The sequence below is a fragment of the Staurois parvus genome, unplaced genomic scaffold, assembly GCF_062004578.1.
Source record: "Staurois parvus isolate SC_StPar_1 unplaced genomic scaffold, SC_StPar_1.0 ptg001309l, whole genome shotgun sequence".
Lineage (NCBI taxonomy): Eukaryota > Metazoa > Chordata > Amphibia > Anura > Ranidae > Staurois > Staurois parvus.
The window spans coordinates 30,730-47,657 of NW_028319105.1; the positions used below are offsets into that span (position 1 = coordinate 30,730).

At 42.1% G+C, this 16,928-nt stretch overlaps 1 protein-coding gene across 1 annotated transcript in view; it reads left to right on the plus strand.

The window, feature by feature from the left end:
• Positions 1-16,928, plus strand: part of LOC149437125 (uncharacterized) — a gene marked incomplete at its 3' end in the record, with an annotated part of 130,153 nt that overhangs the window by 24,294 nt on the left and 88,931 nt on the right. The window contains exon 6 of the mRNA XM_089661097.1: positions 3,708-3,862. Within this exon, the coding sequence (XP_089517223.1) occupies positions 3,708-3,862 (155 nt within the window). The remainder of the gene's footprint in view (positions 1-3,707; positions 3,863-16,928) is intronic.

The following is a 16,928-nucleotide window of genomic DNA, read 5'->3' on the forward strand; positions in this document are numbered from 1 at the left end:
CAGAGGAATTTTTGCATTGATTGATAGAAAACAAACTATATGAAGTGACAGCAAAGAGTGTTCATTGACTTGAGAAGGATTTTGACAATCTGAAAAGACTATAGGTTCTAGAATATATAGGAAATATGCATGCATATTGTTTGGTTCTGCATTTTTTGAAATAGTATGTGTCACGATATGGGTTCTCTGCCAGTTCCAGTTATTAATCCCTTGTGTCCAGAGGAAGTGCATCTTCCAGTTAGTATTCTACTCATGTGTGCCAAAGGCTCCTAGCTGTAATTAACGCGCCTCCCCCACCCTCCTCCGGCCAAAAGGTTCCCAAATTCAATTAATGTATTCTCCCCACTGTCATCCTGTTTACAGCTACAAATTCAATTACTGTATTTCCTGTCCATCCTGTCTTGTGCCCAAATGTAGTACATCCCTAATTAATGCCTTACTTTTTGTGCCGGAGGAAGTGCTTCCCATCTCCAATGCAATTAGTGCCTTTCTTGCCATATGTTCCCTAATTCAGAGGAATTTTTGCATTGATTGATAGAAAACAAACTATATGAAGTGACAGCAAAGAGTGTTCATTGACTTGAGAAGGATTTTGACAATCTGAAAAGACTATAGGTTCTAGAATATATAGGAAATATGCATGCATATTGTTTGGTTCTGCATTTTTTGAAATAGTATGTGTCACGATATGGGTTCTCTGCCAGTTCCAGTTATTAATCCCTTGTGTCCAGAGGAAGTGCATCTTCCAGTTAGTATTCTACTCATGTGTGCCAAAGGCTCCTAGCTGTAATTAACGCGCCTCCCCCACCCTCCTCCGGCCAAAAGGTTCCCAAATTCAATTAATGTATTCTCCCCACTGTCATCCTGTTTACAGCTACAAATTCAATTACTGTATTTCCTGTCCATCCTGTCTTGTGCCCAAATGTAGTACATCCCTAATTAATGCCTTACTTTTTGTGCCGGAGGAAGTGCTTCCCATCTCCAATGCAATTAGTGCCTTTCTTGCCATATGTTCCCTAATTCAATCAAGGCATCCCCTCCATTGTCATCCAAATGTCCACAAACTCAATCAAGGCATCCCCTCCATTGTCATCCCAAATGTACATCCCTAATTAATGCCTTACTTTCTGTGCCAGAGGAAGTGCTTCCCATCTTCAATGCAATTAGTGCCTTTCTTGCCAAATGTTCCCTAATTCAATCAAGGCATCCCCTCCATTGTCATCCTGCTAATGACCCCCCTCCACCTCTCTTCCTGCCCTGGGGTTTAAGAGGTCAGTGCTGGTCTCTCCCGACGATCCATTCTGCTGTGCAGCCACTGAGAGATCCCAGCTGCGGCGGGACTCTAGTGGCCAGACTTTGCCTGAGCCCCATTGGAGTAAGGGGGACCCCAGAAGCCACATCAGCTCTGCCTGAGACTACCACATCAGCTCTGCATGAGTGTATGCTTCCCCTGTGTTATCTAAACTGTTTATGAACTGCCTCCTACCTCCATGTTAGATTACAAACTGCTGTAGAGACTTTAACTTTGCCCCCCGGGGCTGGATTACAAAGTATTTTGGGCTCTCTCTCTGCACTACTTCCCATTGAGTGACTGTTGTCTGTTTAATAAAGCTTTAAATGTTTGCCATCTTCCTTGTGTGTTCTGTCCTGCCTACCCTCCGTCACAGTATGTATAGGCATTACCTAAATTTACAGTACAAACAAATGGCTACTGCCCTAATCCATAATTGGCCTGCACAGCAAGGAGCACATGGAAGGGCGACGCATGTCAAACAATCGAAGAGAAAATTCCTAGCTCAGCTTACCGACCAGCCTGCAACCAACTGATTTGTCCTGTCTAACAGTTTGTGTTAAAAACAGGGGTTTAGTTTGCACACATTTGCAAATACATGCATAAGCTGCAGAGCCTCTCAGGAAAAGTCAGGGGAAGTGGCATATGGGGTTGGAAATATTAAGAGCTCAATTTTGGATAGATTAAGTTTGAGGAAGTGGTGTGACATCCAGTCTATGTTGGTCAGTAATTTAGTGATGCATGAGGAGACTGATGTTGTGAGCCGAGGGGTAAAGAGATAGATTTGGGTGCCATCAACATAGAAATAATATTGAAAGCGATGGGAGGCTATCCGATGGCAAAGGGAGGAGGTGTCGATTGAGAATAGGAGAGGTCTAAGAACAGAACCTTGGGGAACCCCAATGGAGAAAGGAAAAGGAGAGGATGAGGAAGAATTGTAAATGCTGTTAAAAGTGCGGTGGGATAAGTAGGGTGAGAACGAATAAAGAAGTTACTAGTGTGCTTATTCCAGCTCCCAACGAAAACAGTTAAGCTGTCTAATGGCTGGTGTCACTTATATTCACATGTGCAGCATCATGGCAGCTGCAGACCAAACAGAGGATAAGATGGCAGCTTCCTTGGCTGTAAAGCATTGGGGAATTTAGTTCTGCTTTAAGCACTCACTATTAAAATGTACATTTTATTTTGTTTCTAAGGTGTTTTTTTTTTTTTTGGTTTTTTTTTCAACAGCTGCATAGGATAGCTCATACTTCTCATACTTGTTCACATACAGTAATATGGAAAAGTTTTAGGCAGGTGTGAAAAAATGAAGAATGTTTTCAGAAATAGAAGTGTTAATAGAATAGTTAATAGCTTTTTTTTTTTTAATCAACAAAATGGAAAGTAAATGAGCAGAATCGAAATCAAGTTAATATTTGGTGTGACCACCCTTTGCCTTCAAAACAGCATCAATTCTTTTAGGTACACTTGTACGCAGTTTTTGCATGAACTTGGCAGGTAGGCTGTTCCAAATATCTTGGTGGACTAACCACAGATCTCCTGTGGATGTAGGCTGCCTCAAATCCTTCTGTCTCTTCATGTAATCCCAGACAGACCAAGCCATCACTTCCAGGACTCCTTGTTCTTTATACTGAAGATAGTTCTTTATTACATTGTATGTTTTGGGTCGTTGTCCTGCTGCAGAATATATTTGAGGCCAATCACACCAATTCTATGGCATGATAGATAAGCATCTATCTGTATTTCCCAGTATTGAGGACATCATTGATCCTGAGCAAATCTCCAACTCCATTTTCAGAAATTCAGCCCCAAACTTGCATGGAACCTCCACAATGCTTCAGTCATCTGCAGACACTCCTTATTGTACTGCTCTCTAGCCCTTCACGAACAAACTGCCTCCTGATAAAGCCAAATATTTAAAATTTTGACTCAGAGCAGAGCAACTGCTGCCATTTTTCTGCACCCCAGTTTCTATGTTTTCATGCATAGGACATGGAAACAAGGCTAAGCGACTCAACTAAGAACAAAAAAATGGATATTCTCCAATTTTTCTGACAGAGCACACCACAAAGTAAAAATGCATTACCATGTGCTGTGGCTTGTGTTGGGGAGCCACTGACAATGAATAACACTGCAGGGAGCTAATACAAGCACACCTCACTGGGCTCTAATACATTACCCAACTTATTGCATTGCTAGTGATTTTGTTTTCTCTACATTAATGTTTTATTTTTCAGATCAATAGCTATTGAGACTTATGGCATTATTTTAGTGTGTGTTTGACAAGTCAGTAAATCTGAGTTGTTTTTCTTTTTTGTAAAAAGCTTTTTTCACTTTTATTTTGGTTTAGAGTTCTCCTGTATCATTGTTTAGTTTGCATTTCTAAACTTAGCTGTTTTGTTTTTCTTTTGCTAAGTTTTTCCAAGTCAGGATCATGCCAAGAACATCTTGATGACCTGTAAAGAGAGCAAGAAGGAGGAACAAACTGTGGTGCAAAGCAGAGGGTATCGATACCGAAACAGGAAAAGAACAGTACACAGGCAGCAATGTCAAGACCACACTGCCCTATTGGTAATTGATTTATATTCATCTTCTGTAGTCAGTGCTGTACAGTTCCACCTTGAATTAAACCTGATAAAATGTGGGCAAGTCAGATAAAAATATGTATAGGCAGACATTATCTTTCATGAAAAATGCCATGTCAAAAAAACCAGTAGAGCCAGAGAAAGAGGCAGCTAGAACTATATGCACAATTGTAAACATCACTTCTAGCGGCATCGGGTTGGGCACCGCGTTTGTCACACCAACCGCTTTCCTACTTTATCTTTTAAGATGGCCATCTCTTTTAGATCTACCAACAACTATATAGTGCAAGGAAAAGAGAGGAAGGCTCCTCTAAGTGCAGTATTGACAATTTAATAAGTAAACAATGGACAATTTGCACTTACAAGATAAACGGTTAAAAAGACTCCTTGTGTGGTGATTAGATCCAGGTGGGACATCCAGCCGTCCAGCAGCAAACTATGCCTATAGGATCAGGAAGTAGAGTCCAGGATGTGCCTGTGCATCAAAAATGATGCTTGGAGAGCAGAGTCAGATGTGGCAGGTGAAGGGGGCGGTAATGCATTTTGGCGCATGCTCAATAGGCTCCTTCTTCAGACCTGAGGAAATAGAAAATGACAAATCTAAAAATAAATGGAACATTGGAGGTGAAAATAAATATTAATAATAATGAATAAATCAATGAGGTAATGAAAAAGGTAGATAATTATACCATAAATAAAAAATGAATAGAAATAAATATAAACGCAAAATAAAAACGCATTTGAATAAAAACGCATTTTAATAAATGTGCTTGCTATAATAGTATGTGAATTTTATGTATCTCCTTATTATCCCTTTGTGATGTACTAAAAGGGATCGTATTTGAGTGAGAGAGGGATAAGGAAGGGATATACCTAAATTAGTTGGAAAAAGTACAAACAGCTGTATAAGGATATTGTTTTGATATTTATAACCACCATTTGGAAGGAAGCAAATGTCTCTATAAAATGGAGCTTATTTCAAGCTCTTCATTTAGGCCACCAGGGGATAACACATCCAAGGTGTAAATCCAAAAAGTTTCCCTCTGACAGAGACGCAAAAAACGCTCTGCCAGAGGGAGGTCCCCTGGCATTCCTTCAATGATCCACACACTAAGACCGTCAGTGGATTTTTCGTGACATTCAAGGAAATGTCTGGGTACGCTATGCTGATCTTTACCATCCTCTATAAGGCGACGGTGCTCACTAAAACGTTTACGAAGGGTATGTGTGTTTCTACCCACATAGTTCAGACCACAAGGACAAATTAGACAATAGACCACGTATTCAGAAGAGCATGTGTAAAATTCCTTAATCTGATATGATATCCCTTTAACAGTGAACTCCATTTGTCCATGAGGAATAAACTGGCATGTCTTACATAAGGGTTTTTTGCACTTATACATACCAACAATAGGGGAAAGGGTGAGAGGAACTGTGTTCTTTCTCTTAGTTTTAAGTTTGCTGGGTGCTATTTTCCCTTTTCAGTTGAGAGCTTTCCTGTATGAAAACTTGGGTTGTTGTGGTAAAAGTGATTTGAAGGGTCTTGGTGCAAGATTGGCAAGTGTTTCTGTATAGTATATTCCATTTGCTTATGATGACTATGGAACTGAGTGACAAATCTAATCTGTGATGGCATATTGTCAGTAGGATGTTTTGATGTTGTAGGGCCATTGGTATAAAGTGTGTGGGTTTCTTCTACAATATCCAAAGGGTAGCCCTTCTAGATAAATGTATTTTTAAGTATTGTACCATGTGAAATGTAGTCAGATTGCTGGGTGCAGTTATGGCACAATTGACAAAATTGGCTTTTAGGAATGTTTCTAAGCCAACGTAGGTGGTGGCAACTCTTATAGTGTAAAAAAGAGTTTCCGGCTGTGGGTTTGGTGTAGTTCCTGGCATGGATCTGATTGTTGCTGTGATAAATATCAAGATCAAGAAAAGCTAGGTGGGCTTTTTCGACTACATGTGTAAATGCCAAGCCCATATCATTGATATTACAGTAGGATACAAAATCCTGAATGTCAGTAATGTTCCCATCCCAAATAATTATAATATCGTCAACGTAGCGACCGTAATACACAATGTGGGATAGGTTTGGGTTGCTATGCCAGATATAAAGATGTTCCCAGTGGCCCATAGTGAAATTGGCATATGAAAGGGCAAAATTGGCTCCCATCGCTGTGCCTTGTAGCTGCAAGTAGAAATCTCTATCAAACTGAAAATAATTATGAGTAAGGCAAAATAGTGTAGCATTGAGAACAAATGTGGCCTGTCTAGGGTTAATGGTAGCATCCTCTGATAAAAAATGTTGTATGGCCCGTATGCAAACATGGTGGGGTATAGATGTATAAAGAGAGGAGACATCAAGGGACAGCCAAAGATATGTAGGTTCCCATCGATAGGTATGCAGTAGTTCTAATAAGTGTTTACCATCTCTGATAAATGATTGCAGATTTTGGGCTAACGGTTGTAAGAAGAAATCTACATATTGTGAGAAGCCGCTAGAGACACTGTTTACGGCGGCCACTATGGGTCGGCCAGGAGGATTGGTAGTATTTGTATGCACCTTGGGCAAATAGAAATATGGCGCGTGGTAAAACTGTCGGATCAAAAATGATATTTCCATTTTAGAAATAATACCATCATTAAATGCTTGGGTGGCTAATTGTTTGGCCTTGATACTGAATGTAAAGAGTGGATCACTTTTTAATTTAGTATACGTGTCTGTATCTGATAGTAGTCTATGCCCTTCCAAAAGATAGTCATTACGGTTTAATAAGACTATACTACCTCCTTTATCAGCAGGTTTATAATCAGATTGTCGATTGTTTAACCGTTTATCTTGTAAGTGCAAATTTTCCATTGTTTACCTAATAAATTGTCAATACTGCACTTAGAGGCGCCTTCCTCTCTTTTTCTTGTTACTGCATTAGAGCCTTGCTTCCATTCTAAGAAGAGCTGCCTCAGTGTTACTGCTCCCATCCATCCATGATATCCATGTGGCAGCTTTATCTTACAGCTACAGAGGTTGGGCTCCAACAAGCGCGCCCTATATAATATACATTTTCTGGTTGTTTTGGAGCTTTTTAGGCTGCAGCACTGTTGTTTCCAATCTCCATACTGGTGCCTACATGGACTGATACATATGGACTATTCTAATATATAGAATATATGGACTTTTGACCTTTTATGGTTATTTATATGCTTTTATTTGCCACAAATTACATCATTGTATTTTTCTTACATAATTACATTATTGCATTGTTTCCTTTTTTTTTTTTTTTTTAATTATGGAATTATTTATGGAAATTGAATCACTTAAATACTCTGCTCTAGAAACATTTTTTTCCATATTCCCCAACACACTGTTCACTCCTATGTTTTTACACCCAAGCTATAATAAGTAATGTTATTCTTTCAAAAAGTTAGAAAAGATTGTCCACCTAGCTAACACTCAATGGTGGGATAAATTCTTTCTATCCAATTACCGTATTTTTTGCTCCATAAGACGCACCTGACCATAAGACGCACCTAGGTTTTAGAGAAGAAAAACAAGAAAAAAAATATTCTGAACCAATGGACTGCAGACACAGTACAGGGGATGACCAGAGACTGCGGACACAGTACAGGGGATGACCAGAGACTGCGGACACAGTACAGGGGATGACCAGAGACTGCGGACACAGTACAGGGGATGACCAGAGACTGCGGACACAGTACAGGGGATGACCAGAGACTGCGGACACAGTACAGGGGATGACCAGAGGCTTCCGCGGAGTTGTCCTTCCTTCTTCCCGCGGCGGCTTCTGTGACAGCCGGGTGCCCACTGCGCATGCGCGAGAAGTGCTGCGCTTTGTGAATGGCCCAGAGCCTTCTGCGACCTGTCGTGTCCCAGAAGACACCGGACCATTCACAAAGCGCGGCGCTTCCTGCGCATGCGCAGTGGGCACCCGGCTGTCACAGAAGCCGCCGCGGAAGACTGCAGCGGTGGAGTGAGGAACTGGTAAGGTCCTGCAGGAGTGAAGAGCTGAGCGGCCGGCCCGATATTCTGACATGGTGGCAGCAGAAATACCAGGCTGGCCGCTTTACATTCGCTCCATAAGTTGCACTGACATTTTCCCCCCTTTTTTGGGGGGGAAAAACTGCATCTTATGGAGCGAAAAAATACGGTATCTCTCTTCTCATATTACACCCAGAGGACTTAGAATCCTAAAAGAGTGTACCTTTCTAGATACTGAACACACTAAAGAATGGCTCTCCATTTCAGAGTTCTGTAGCACAAAATGGATACAAATCCTTATAGATCAAAGAAGTGTATAGACCCTTAAAGTCACTAAATACAAAGAAGATTAATTAAAATGAAAGTTGGCAAGTTTCGCCTTGATTTGGATGATTACAATTATAATAAAGTTTTTTAATGGAAATGTAAGCGACACAATGATATCCCATCTCTAATGTCCATCCGGTTTCCTGAGGATATACTGTCTACTCATTCTTCCCACTACCCCTCCTATAAAAACTCCTCTACTAAGGTTAAACAAGGACATTCATTCCCCTCTAGACACACCGATCCCAATACCACACTAGTAGCTCACTCCAATGCAGGTTTACATATCCAGTCTGCTATACATCCACACACCTCCCATGTACCCAGCTACAATGGTTCCACCAATTCTTGCATTGCATCTCATACCCATCCTAACAGTTGCTCCAGTTTCCCAACCTTCATGTTCCCCCAGTAATTCACATCTAGGCTCTTCCAATATAGATAAGACCAATACTACTACTTTGATTCCTCCTGCACTTGATATACTTTTAGATGCTCCACCACCGCATTTAAACACGCAGGTACATGAATGTAGTAATCCTAACTTGTCGTTTGATAATTCTAACACCACCTTATGCTGCCCTTTACAATATGGGGACTTCACTACTCCCATTGGCACTAGTACATCTTCGGTATCTTTTTTTAGTGCAAAGCCTTCCCCTTCTACCAAGACCACCCATAATACAAAATAGGAAAGGGGGGAAGGGGAGGTAGGTCCCAGCCCTCATCCTCAGAAAACAGCGCCTACGGTAAAGATTTTCAATTTATCCGACCATCTTTTATCTTCCCTGGAGACCACTCTATTGAGTCGGGGACTATCCTTCGCCCCTACCATTCCACCCAACCCGTTTGTATTGTTCAAGGACCTCAACAGATTTGTACGCAATCTCACTTTAAAAAGATACTTCAGCATAAAGTCTGTGAAAAGAGGCCTGACTATGAGATTGATGACGACAATGACACTAGCCCAAACATCTCTGTCGATGACCAAACAGCCTTAACTATATTACAAGAACTATATTCCAAGAATTCTGAATATAATCATCTATCAGAACCGGAGGCTGTCCTTTACACAACATCTTCTATCCTCTCCAGTTATGAGACAAACCACACTGAGACCCAAATCTAGCTTCTACCCAACACAGTACAAAGGTCCATGCTTGGAAACATTTTATCGAATTGTCTATTCCGACCTCATTTCTATGTGTAACAACACTAAGAAAAATAAGTACTGACAACACAACCTCACAAGGGATGAACAAAAAGCTCTTAAACTACTCACCACCTACGACAATCTAATTATAAAACCTGCTGATAAAGGAGTTAGTATAGTCTTATTAAACCGTAATGACTATCTTTTGGAAGCGTATAGACTACTATCAGATACAGACAAATATACTAAATTAAAAAGTGATCCATTCCTTACATTCAGTATCGTGGCCAAACAATTAGCCACCCAAGCATTTAATGATGGTATTATTTCTAAAATGGAAATATCATTTTTGATCCAACAATTTTACCACACGCCATATTTCTATTATTTGCCCAAGGTGCATACCCATAGTGGTCGCCGTGAACAGTGTCTCTAGCGGCTTCTCACAATATGTAGATTTCTTCTTACAACCGTTAGCCCAAAATCTGCAATCATTTATCAGAGATGGTATACACTTATTAGAACTACTGCATACCTATCGATGGGAACCTACATATCTTTGGCTGTCCCTTGATGTCTCCTCTCTTTATACATCTATACCCCACCATGTTTGCATACGGGCCATACAACATTTTTTATCAGAGGATGCTACCATTAACCCTAGACAGGCCACATTTGTTCTCAATGCTACACTATTTTGCCTTACTCATAATTATTTTCAGTTTGATAGAGATTTCTACTTGCAGCTACAAGGCACAGCGATGGGAGCTAATTTTGCCCCCTTCATATGCCAATCTCACTATGGACCACTGGGAACATCTTTATATCTGGCATAACAACCCATACCTATCCCACATTGTGTATTACAGTCGCTACGTGTCAAGGTCCTACCTTTTCCCAGAGGTTATGTTACTCCATGTGCTGGCATCCATCTTGGATTTATGCTGAGCATGGTGGGAAGCTTTTATGCCTTCAGGTCTCTGAGGTCCATCCCCCAGAGGGGTGTGGCTGAGTACATATAAGCCTGTGATCCGCACATGCTCTTTGCACTTGTGTCTTGTGTCTTTGTCTTGCTACAGCTCTGTGTATATGCTCGTGACTCTTCTGGTATTTGACTCGGCTTGTGACTAAGACCATTCTCTGTGTTTTCCTTTGATATGACCTTCCGTTGCTGAACCCGGCCCGTGACCTGTGATTCTCTGTCTACTGTTCTGTACTGTTTTGTCCCGTTGTTGTTGACCCAGCTTGCCTGACTACGCTATTGTCATTCTCACCAGCTACACGCCATTGGCGGCGGCCATTACCGCAGCCGGGGTGTCTCGGGGGCCGCGACCTGGTTCCTGGCTGCGTCAAGTCCATCCCCACCATCAGGGGCCCTGGTGAAGGGCAGCCTGGGACTTAGACTCCGCGCCCTGAGGGACTTCGGTCTGTTGGTGGTGGTTGTCGTCAGCCAGTGTGTTACCCTGCCACTAGGCCTACCTGTCCGTTCCACAGCCCTGCCCTGACACTACGTTGACGATATTATAATTATTTGGGATGGGAACATTACTGACATACAGGATTTTGTATCCTACTGTAATATCAATGATATGGGCCTGGCATTTACCCATGTAGTCCACAAAGACTACCTAGCCTTTCTTGATATTTATCACAGCAACAATCAGATCCATGCCAGGAACTACACCAAACCCACAGCCGGAAACTTTTTTTTTTACACAATACAGGTGAAACTCGAAAAATTAGAATATTGTGCAAAAGTTCATTTATTTCAGTAATGCAACTTAAAAAGTGAAGCTAATAAATGAGACCAGTGGTGGGCAACCTTTTTTTCAACTGAGCCAAATCTCGCCAAAACCATGATTGAAATTTATTTTGAGAGCCACATTTTTAAAACTGAAAATACATAGGATGGTACACTGTTTTTAGTTTCAATAAGTTTTTATAGTAATTCATCCCCCATAGTAATTCATCCCCATATAGTAATTCACCCCCCATATAGTAATTCACCCCCCATATAGTAATTCATCCCCCATATAGTAATTCAATCCCCCCTATAGTAATTCATCCCCCCTATAGTAATTCATCCCCCCTATTAATTCATCCCTCATATAGTAGTAGTAAGTAAGTAGCAAGTAGTAAGCCAAGTCCCCCTGTGTCAATTCACTTACCTTTGCTCCACGCGTTCTTCTCGCCATGTTCCCGCGCCGTTCCGGTCTTCAGGGCGGACTGTGAGAGGAGCCTAGCTCCTCTCACGTTCGTCACGCTGCCCCGCCTACACACATCCTGACAGCCAATCACTGGCTATCAGGATGTGAGTGGCAGCGAGACTGGCCAATCATTGCATTTGAGCGCGCTGCCCTGGCTGTTTTTTTTTCTTTTTTTTGGATCACGCTCCGCGGGCCGGATTAAAAGGTCCGCCGGGCTGTAGTTTGCCCATTGCTGGGCTAGCTGCAGAGTCCTGACTTTTGGGGCGGCCGCCCGAGAGGAGGGAGGGGAGCGGGCGCCCGGCACACAGAAGAGCCGCATTAAAGTGTGTAAAGAGCCGCATGTGGCTCGCGAGCCGCAGCTTGCCGACCACTGAGATAGACTCATTACATGCAAAACAAGATAGTTCAAGCCATGATTTGTCATAATTGTGATGATTATGGCTTACAGCTCATGAAAACCCCAAATCCACAATCTCAGAAAATTAGAATATTGTGAAAAGGTGCAATATTCTAGGCTCAAAGTGTCCCACTCTAATCCGCTAATTAAGCCATAACATCTGCAAAGGGTTCCTGAGCCTTTAAATGGTCTCCCAGTCTGGTTCAGTAGGAATCACAATCATGGGAAATACTGCTGACCTGACAGTTGTGCAGAAAACCATCATTGACACCCTCCATAAGGAGGGAAAGCCTCAAAAGGTAATTGCTAAAGAAGTTGGATGTTCCCAAAGTGCTTCATGAAAGCACATTAATAGAAAGTTATGTGGAAGGGAAAAGTGTGGAAGAAAAAGGTGCACAAGCAGCAGGGATGACCGTGGCCTGCAGAGGATTGTCAGGAAAAGGCCATTCAAAAGTGTTGGGGACTTTCACAAGGAGTGGACTGAGGCTGGAGTTAGTGCATCAAGAGCCACCACACACAGATGGATCCTGGACATGTCGTATTCCTCTTGTCAAGCCACTCCTGAACAACAAACAACATCAGAAGCGTCTTACCTGGGCTAAAGAAAAACAGACCTGGTCTATTGCTCAGTGGTCCAAAGTCCTCTTTTCTGATGAGAGCAACTTTTGCATCTCATTTGGAAACCAAGGACCCAGAGTATGGAGGAAGAATGGAGAGGCACACACTGCAAGATGCTTCAAGTCCAGTGTGAAGTTTCCACAGTCTGTGTTGATTTGGGGAGCTGTGTCATCTGCTGGTGTTTGGTCCACTGTGCTTCAGGGTCAACGCAGCCGTCTACCAGGAGATTTTGGAGCACTTCATGCTTCCTTCCGCAGACGAGCTTTATGGGGATGGTGACTTCATTTTCCAGTAGGACTTAGCACCTGCCTACACTGCCAAAAGCACCAAAACCTGGTTCAATGACCGTGGGATTACTGTGCTTGATTGGCCAGCAAACTCGCCTGACCTGAACCCCATAGAGAATCTATGGGGCATTGCCAAGAGAAAGATGAGAGACATGAGACCGAACAATGCAGAAGAGCTGAAGGCCGCAATTGAAGCATCCTGGTCTTCCATAACACCTCAGCAGTGCCACAGGCTGATAGCTTCCATGCCATGCCGCATTGAGGCAGTAATTGCTGCAAAAGTGGCCCAATCCAAGTACTGAGTACATATGCATGCTTATACTTTTCAGAGGTCCGATATTGTTCTATGTTCAATCCTTGTTTTATTGATTGCATGTAATATTCTAATTTTCTGAGATTGTGGATTTAGGGTTTTCATGAGCTGTAAGCCATAATCATCACAATTATGACAAATCACGGCTTGAACTATCTTGCTTTGCATGTAATGAGTCTATCTCATATATTAGTTTCACCTTTTAAGTTGCATTACTGAAATAAATGAACTTTTGCACGATATTCTAATTTTTCGAGTTTCACCTGTAAGAGTTGCCACCACCCACGTTGGCTTAGAAACATTACTAAAAGCCAATTTTGTCGATTGTGCCATAACTGCACCCAGCAATCTGACTACATTTCACATGGTACAATACTTAAAAATAAATTTATCTAGAAGGGCTACCCTTTGGATATTGTAGAAGAAGCCCACACACTTTATACCAATGGCCCTACAACATCAGAACATCCTACTGACAATATGCCATCACAGATTAGATTTGTCACTCAGTTCCATAGTCATCATAAGCAAATGGAATATACTATACGGAAACACTGGCCCATCTTGCACCAAGACCCTTACTTCAAATCACTTTTACCACAACAACCCAAGTTTTCATACAGGAAAGCTCCCAACTTAAAAGGGAAAATAGCACCCAGCAAACTTAAAACTAAGAGAGAACACAGTTCCTCTCACCCTTTCCCCTATTGTTGGTATGTATAAGTGCAAAAAACCCTTATGTAAGACATACCAGTTTATTCCTCATGGACAAAAGGAGTTCACTGTTAAAGGGATATCATATCAGATTAAGGAATTTTACACATGCTCTTCTGAATACGTGGTCTATTGTCTAATTTGTCCTTGTGGTCTGAACTATGTGGGTAGAAACACACGTACCCTTCGTAAATGTTTTGGTGAGCACCGTCACCTTATAGAGGAAGGAAAAGATCAGCATAGTGTACCCAGACATTTCCTTGAATGCCACGAAAAATCCACTGACGGTCTTAGTGTGTGGATCATTGAAGGAATGCAACAGGACCTCCCTCTGGCAGAGCGTTTTTTGCGTCTGTCAGAGGGAAACTTTTTGGATCTACACCTTGGATGTGTTATCCCCTGGTGGCCTAAATGAAGAGCTTGAAATAAGCTCCATTTTATAGAGACATTTGCTTCCTTCCAAATGGTGGTTATAAATATCAACACAATATCCTTATACAGCTGTTTGTACTTTTTCCAACTAATTTAGGTATATCCCTTCCTTATCCCTCTCTCACTTAACTACGATGCCTTTTAGTACATCACAAAGGGATAATAAGGAGATACATAAAATTCACATATTATTATAGCAAGCCCATTTATTAAAATGCATTTTTATTAAAATGCGTTTTTATTTTGCTTTTATATTTATTTCTATTAATTTTTTATTTATGGTACAATTATCTACCTTTTTCATTACCTCATTGATTTATTCATTATTATTCTTTTCACCTCCATTGTTCCATTTATTTTTAGATTTAATTGTCATTTTCTATTTCCCTTCTATCGAATATGCCATTTTTTAGATATGTTATTATATGTATGTATACATACACACTTTTAACCCAAAAGCATTAGAGCTATTCTCTTGTGTGTTTTTATTTCTGTTTCTATATCTTTTTTATACTTCTATTAATTCCTGTATGATGCAGGAAAACATGTAGGTCCTTAGGACCCAGGAATTACTTGCCTCCCTCCCATTCCCTTCACACTATAAAAATGTCAGGGTTCTACTGGGGCTCAGGTCTGAAGAAGGAGCCTATTGAGCATGCTCTGAAATGCATTACTGCCCCCTTCACCTGCCACATCTGACTCTGCTCTCCAAGCATCATTTTTGATGCACAGGCACATCCTGGACTCTACTTCCTGATCCTATAGGCATAGTTTGCTGCTGGACGGCTGGATGTCCCACCTGGATTTAATCACACGATGAGTCTTTTTAACCATTTATCTTGTAAGTGCAAATTTTCCATTGTTTACTTAATAAATTGTCAATACTACACTTAGAGGCACCTTTCTCTCTCTTTCTTGTTACTGCATTATAGCCTTGCTTCCACTCTAAGAAGAGCTGCCTCCGTGTTACTGCTCCCATCCATCCATCCATCCCTGATATCCATCTGGCACCTTTATCTTACAGCTACAGAGGTTGGGCTCCAACAAGCACGCCCCATATAATATACATTATATAGTGCAAGGGCCTGCCTGATTTAATACAAATTGAATGGATTGTTCAGGTGGTTCCCCTATTACATAGTTTTGAAAAATCTGAAGGAAATTGTAAAATCAGATTGCATGTCAGGGTGTCAGGTGTGCAGGCTGTGCATAGGATGGGTGTGAGGTGCGTAGGCTGGGCTTGGGATGGGTGTTAGGTGCACAGGCTGGGCATAGGATGGGTATCAGGTATGCAAGCAGTGTATGGGATGGGTGTCAGGCACACAGGCTGTTCAAGGGTTGGGTGTCAGGTGCACAGGCTGTACATAGGATGTGTGTCACAACCCCCCTGACACCCATTTTATGTATAGCCTGCGGACCATGACACCCATTTTATGTGTAGCCTGCAGGCCCTGAAACCAATTCCATGCATAGCCTTCTCCCCTCACCGTGTAGCCAAACCTAAAAGCAGCCCAGCTTGGTCCATCAAGCAGTGCGGCCACTAACACTGTACATGCGCCAAGGCATCACTGCGCGGCCGTGCCTCCCTCCTGTAGGAGGAGAGGTAAGTGCAACCCACATCTCTCCCCGGTTAGAACGGAGCAGGGCAGAACCAAGATGCAGCGGCACTCATCATGACACTGACACATGACACTGGCAATGGGCCGGTGTAGTGATATGTCATCAGCTGTGTCCCATGGCTTAATATCTAGCCTACACAGTGCATCCATGTGAGAGCTAACAAACTCATTGAATATTTGACACTAATTGCAATTTAAACAGCCACAGTTGACTTTCAACACAGGGTCTGGGCTGTGATTGGACACAGCCAATCAGCATGTCCCGGCCCTGAATCATTGGCCAGGACCTGCTAAAAATCCTGTCTAAACAGAGCAATAGTCTGTGGGTGGGGGTGCATGTGCACCCTGTACCCGGAAGAGGCCAGCGACGTACAGGTACGTTGCTATGCCTGTACAGACCACCCATCTGCAGTACATGACTGGCGGGCATTCTGTTCTTAAGTGGTTAAATAAATGCATAACTGGAGGGTCTTTAACCACTTGCCTACCGGGCACTTATACCCCCTTCCTTGCAAAGCCAATTTTCAGCTTTCAGTGCTGTCGCACTTTGAATGACAATTGCGTGGTCATGCAACATTGTACCCATATGAAATTTTTATAATTTTTTTTCTCACAAATAGAGCTTTCTTTTGGTGGTATTTACTTGCTGCTGGGGGTTTTATTTTTTGCGCTATAAACAAAAAAAAAAAAGCAAACAATTTGAAAAAAAAAAAAAGGTTTCTTTGTTGCTATTATAAAATTTTGCAAACAGGTAATTTTTCTCCTTTACTGATGTGCGTTGATGAGGCTGCACTAATGGGCACTGATAGGCGGCACTGATGAGGTGGCACGGATAGGCGGCACTGATATTTGGAACTGATATGGCACTGATGATGGGTACTGTCAGTCGGCACTGATAGGCGGCACTGACTGGCGGCACTGCTGGGCACTGGCGCAACTGCTGGCCACTGACTGGCAGCACTGCTGGACTGCATTGATGGGTGGC